General features: G+C 42.2%; 1 protein-coding gene across 11 annotated transcripts in view; it reads right to left on the reverse strand.

Annotated features, from left to right (window-relative positions):
- Positions 1-461: 461 nt before the first annotated feature.
- Positions 462-5,712, reverse strand: part of SVOPL (SVOP like) — a 181,371-nt gene continuing 176,120 nt past the window's right edge. For 8 of the 11 annotated variants that reach the window (XR_015059353.1, XM_085885764.1, XM_085885765.1 and 5 more), the window contains 2 exons: positions 5,146-5,259; positions 462-954 (listed from right to left, as the gene is read on the reverse strand). Coding sequence is in view for 8 of the 11 variants with exons in the window: in XM_085885764.1 (XP_085741890.1) it covers positions 928-954; positions 5,146-5,259 (141 nt within the window). In the remaining 3 variants the exon portion in view is untranslated. Of the gene's footprint in view, positions 955-5,145; positions 5,260-5,712 lie in introns of those variants that run through there. The other 3 variants (XR_015059354.1, XM_085885759.1, XR_015059358.1) reach the window with 2 other exon arrangements.

Here is a 5,712-nt window from a genome sequence, read left to right on the forward strand (position 1 = left end):
AGTAACCTAGAGGTATGCGCAGTCATTTCGAAGCGGTGCCTGTGTTAAAATCTCAGTCCACCCGTAAACTGTCTCCCTGGTGTTTGGGCGTGCAGGACAAAGCATAAATCAATGTGTGCACCATCAGTCAGACGGACATTAACCAGGAGGGCCTGTTTGCTACCATTTGTCATTGGCGGACATTAATGATCTCACAGTGTCTTTTGCGAAGAGTCGGTGAGTTATCGCTGGCACCATGAACAAAATTTAAATTCCTGCCAATTTGAATCGGATGTCAGGTCTGGCCACCCTCTTCGTGGAAGACTTTGGCCAAATATGGTCCACGGCCAAACTCAGAAGCTGGAAATAATTATGGGTGCTAAAGAAGTAGTGGTAATAATGGTTGTACTTTTGCAGTTGTAGTAATAGTCATATTTCCGGGTAAACACTTTGTGAAGAAGAAAGCACAATAATGATTGTATTTGATATATAGAAAACAGCCTTTATTCATACCACTCTTATCATTGAAAGAAAACCCATCTCCAAGGAAATAATTAAACAACTTTGATGACAAATATAATTTACTTTCATGAGAATAAAATTTTAAAACCACAAATATATTTATGCATGTCAACAATTACAAAATATAGATATAAATGTAAACAATTTATTTAACCGCAAAACAAACTTGCAACCTTCTGACGGTATTGACAAAATATCTATTTCCTCATAAGTTCCATCCCAGGAGAATCATTGACCAGAAAAAGAGATGAAATAGGTCTCCCTGATAATCCAGGATTGGACACAATGATGCGTCACGGACGTCAGTAAGCATCATCCAAATTGATGTGCACATTATCAGCAACTTCTAAAACTGATGAAACATCACACACAAAAAAAAAAACCTGCAAGCTGATCTGAGATTCTTTTTATTTCATGAAATCATTTTCAGTCTTCATCGTCATCACCTTGTTCCTAAAAACAAACAGAAAAGAGAAGGAATGCGAATTTTAAAAAGAACAAAAGAAATGGCTTTACCTCATTTATATAAATGTCATCTGAATACAGTATATGATGAGGTATAATTCAGACAACTTGACAATGATTTCATCTGTAAAGAAGACGAAATGTTTTTTTTATCTTGCCAAAACGAAGTTTGTGCAAGATATGTTAGTTAGCTTGTATTTTTTTTTTTTTTTTTTGTCTGTAATCACGTATAAAAAAATTCTGCAGAGCACAGGTATCATTGGAAATTTTTGTAACTTCGCATATCAGAGGCCTATAGAGGTCCCTTTCAGTGCACAAAATTTTGAAGGTCAAGGTCAAAGGTCAAGCTCACTGTCGCAAATCAGGGGAGTTGATGAAACCCTTATTTTTTGAGTAATTTTGATCGGATCATCTTCAAAATTCATGGGAATATAGTTCATGGTCTGGCGCTCAGTTGATTAATTTTTGGTGGCGATTGGCCTTGACCTTCATTTGTTTTTGTTTTTTTTGTCTGTAATCACGTATAAAAAATTCTGCAGAGCACGGTTATCATTGGAAATTTTTGTAACTTTGCATGTCAGAGGCCTATAGAGGTCCCTTTCAGCGCATAAAAATTTGAAGGTCAAGGTCAAAGGTCAAGGTCACTTTGTCGCAAATCAGGGGAGTCGACAAAACCCTTATTTTTTGAGTAATTTTGATCTGATCGTCTTCAAACTTCATGGGAATATAGTTCATGGTCTGGCGCTCAGCTGATTAATTTTTGGTGGCAATTGGCCTTTACCTTCATGGTTTGCGCCTAAGGTCAAACATATTTGACCCCAAGGTCAAATTTTCAAGTTTTAGGAACCATATCGTGTTGTACCTCAAATTGAATACCTCGATGAGTGCTTTCTAGATATGTCAAGCTTGAGACATTATGACGTCATTTGGTGACGTTATGAGGCAAACACATATTATTCATGGTTACTCTGTAGTACGATTCTCATCGGAATCTCTCGTAGGCAGATATTCCTCAAGGAGTCGCTCCTGGTGGATAGCAGCTCTGTTCACCTCAGTGTGACCTTAAAGAAGTCACACGTGGTCACCTTTTGGCAAGATACGGGTCATTTTTTTAGTTTTTCTATCAATTGTCAAGGATCGTATGAGAGCGAGCACACAATGCACAGCGGGAGGGGCATGAGACAAGAGGGGCGGGCGAGAGAAGGACAAAACAGTGGGGAACAGAGACATTGGGGTTGGATCTGTACAAGGGAGAGGGATGGGGTGGGGAACATGGGGTTATACAAGATTGACATTACAGGGACTTTGAGGAAGGCAAGCACGGAATTTGAAGGAGGTGGGTTTGGGGTGGATTAACGGGGGTAGAAACGATCGAGGATTTGGATGGGGGAAGATAAGAGATGGTGGTGAACGGCTGTTTTGAAGGCCTGGAGGGAAGAATGGAATTGAAGAGAGTGAGGGAGTTTATTCCAAAGGTGGGGAAAAAGAGGAATTAAAGCGTGAAAGTGAGCAGTGATTCGTGATTTTGGTAGTTTTACAAGTAGGGGGTTGTTGGCGGACCTTGAGTGCCTTGCGGACATATCGCATATAAATATGGTGGGGGACATATCGTAGACAAGCAGGGGGGGGGGGGCGAGACCGGAAAGGAGACGGAAGAAGACAGAAAGACGAGAGAGAGAAAGAGAAAGAGAGAAAGAGAAAGAGGAAGAGGAAGAGGAAGAGGAAGAGGAAGAGGAAGAGGAAGAGGAAGAGGAAGAGGAAGAGGAGGAGGAAGAGGAAGAGGAAGAGGAAGAGGAAGAGGAAGAGGAAGAGGAATAGGAAGAGGCAGAGAAACAGGAAGAGGAAGAGGAAGAGGAAGAGGAAGAGGCAGAGGAAGAGGAAGAGGAAGAGGAACAGGAAGAGGAAGAGGAAGAGGAAGAGGAAGAGGAAGAGGAAGAGGAAGAGGAAGAGGAAGAGGAAGAGGAAGAGGAAGAGGAAGAGGAAGAGGAAGAGGAAGAGGAAGAGGAAGAGGAAGAGGAAGAGGAAGAGGAAGAGGAAGAGGAAGAGGAAGAGGAAGACGAAGAGGAAGAGGAAGAGGAAGAGGAAGAGGAAGAGGAAGAGGAAGAGGAAGAGGAAGAGGAAGAGGAAGAGGAAGAGAAAGAGGAAGAGGAAGAGGAAGAGGAAGAAGAAGAGGAAGAGGAAGAGGAAGAGAGAGAGACAGAGAGAGAGAGAGAGACAGAGACAGAGAGAGAGAGAGAGAGAGAGAGAGAGAGAGAGAGAGAGAGAGACCCAAAGACTCAGCTTCATGGCAGGAGATACCAATGATCCTAAATGCCTTGGTTTCCATAGCGTGAAGCTAAGAAAGGTGAGAGGCAGGAGCACCAGATCAGAGGGGAGAGCAGTACTCCATCAGGCTGTGGAGGAAAGCTTTGTATGTGGTCAGGAGCTCAAGTGGGCCGAGAAAGGACTTTGCATGATGGAGGATTCCCAGTCGGTGACTGGCTTTGGAGGCCAAGTTGGAAATGTGGCTGTCCCAGAAAAGATCATGGCAGATAGTGAGACACAGAAGCTTGAATGAAAGGACTTCTTCCAGAGGATTGTTTAGAAAGTAGATGGTGGGGGGAGGGGGGTTCTAAACGGTCCTTTCGGAGAGATGTACTGAGAGTGCGAGATTTGTCAGGATTGAAAGACATGTTCCACGTGTTGGACGAGTTTGTGATTTTATCCAGATCTACAGAGAGTGAAGAATCTGTGGCTTGCCAGTCTGAAGGATGACAGATGGTATAACAGAGGATGGAGTCATCAACGAAGAGATAAAGAGGATTTTCCAGAGTCGGAGAGATCATTGATGAAAACCAGAAAAACAACAGGGCTCAGAATGCTACCTTGAGGAACTCCAGCCTGGACAGGAATAGGGGATGAGAGAACTACAGAACTACATTTAGGGCCACATGTTTGCTGCGACAGGAGAGGAAGTCTGCAACCCATGAGTGGAGATGTCCTTGGGTACCATAGGAAGAGAGTTTGCTGAGCAGGGCAGGGTGCCAGACCACATCAAAAGCACACAATATGTCTAGGGATATGGCTCTGATTTCATGTCTGGCATTGAGTATCTCCATCCATTGTTGGGAGAGCAGAATCAGCACATCCAGGGTGGAGTGACCTGGTCTGAAACCAAATTGATGATCGAAATATGAAAAGCAATGCCCAGGTATGCAGGTAAGCAATTTCTTTAGTTTATGGTACGAGGAGAGGAAAGGCTTCAGATGGACCCTCCTGGCCATGGATTCTATAACCAGTCATCAAATGTCCAGGGACTCATATAACTGGTATGACGGTACTCATGCGTGGTAAACAAAACTAAATTTGTACTTCAAAAATGCTCAGAAATCTCAAAAGCAAACTACCACAACAGAGGCTTTTGATGGAAGGTTTTCTCAGCTTGTGTAGAAAAGATTCTTCCATGATAATTCTGACATACTGTATGGTGATTTCAAAAATTAAGTGTACAAAATGAAGTTTAAAAATTATAACATCATAATTTATGTTGTATTATAATTCAACTTACAAGGTAAAAAAAAAATTGATCGAAGGAGAACACGCTGGCATAGAGGAGGAAGAGGAGGTTTTCTCAACTCGTGAAGGTAGGATTCTTCCGTGATAATTGATATAGTGTAATTTCAATATTTTAGTGCACAAAATGAAGTTCATAAATTACACCAGCCTCACCGCAGTTATTTTGTAATGACTCACAAAAAAAGTCATTTTGAAAGTTTACAACTTACAAGATTAAAAAAATATAGATCTAACGCACGTGCAAAGAGGAAGAAAGAAAGAAGAGGATGTTCAGGAGCTTCCAGAACGAAAAAAAAAGAGCGGCTTGTGAGTGTCTCGTTTGGAGCCAACATTCAGTGAAAGCACTTACAGAGGAGGAAGATGCATACAAAGCTGAGAGGGGCTTTAAAATCGGAGTGGCGCTTGGGAAAGCAGACGAGCGCACTCGAAGCTGACAAAAAAAAAAATTTCAAAAGTCCCAAACCATTTCTGCTGGTACTCATTAGAGAACCTAATAAAAAAAAAATGTCTGAACCCCTGCAAATGTCCTCATTTACAATGGTTGATTGATGATCATACTTGTGCTCCATATAGAAACAAAATGCAGATGCATTTAAAAACTGTGTGTGCAGATGTAGTTCAAACCTTCATTGCTTTTCCCTTTGTCTCAATAGGCAGTAATAAAGTTGAGACAGAGCAAAGAAAGCAGATGGCAGCAAATATGATGACAGCTGTTGGCCTTGAGACGTCCAGAAGAACCTGTAAAAGGAAGACGTGGAAGCGAATCATATATTCATGTTGTTCCAAGGCCTTTCTTGAAGTCTCAATGGCATTCACGGAAGGAGGTGTTTCTACCGGAAGTGCAAACCCTGACGAGGGGTTTACTGTGACGTATTAAGCATCCAGTCTGCCAGAATGGTGCAGAGGTTGCAGACTTACTTCTGAGTTGTCTGGTCTGGGTTTAATTCCTGACTCAACAATTAACTGATCGTTGCTTCGCAGGAAGGGGGTTTCATCACCAAGTGAGTGCGCAGTCCCTCGGATGAATGTGAAGCTGAGTGTCTTATCTGCTCGCATTAGTTGGTGGCTGTTAAATGTCCCACGGTGTCTTTCGTGAAGAGGACACAAGTTATTGTAGTCGACCAGCAAAGAAGCAAAAAGGCTTCAAAAAAAACCTTTTACCTGCATGGAATGTTAATAGCCGGCACCCAT

This window comes from Eptatretus burgeri, chromosome 6 (genome assembly GCF_056783735.1).
Source record: "Eptatretus burgeri isolate ZD-2024b chromosome 6, Ebu_testis_v1, whole genome shotgun sequence".
Lineage (NCBI taxonomy): Eukaryota > Metazoa > Chordata > Myxini > Myxiniformes > Myxinidae > Eptatretus > Eptatretus burgeri.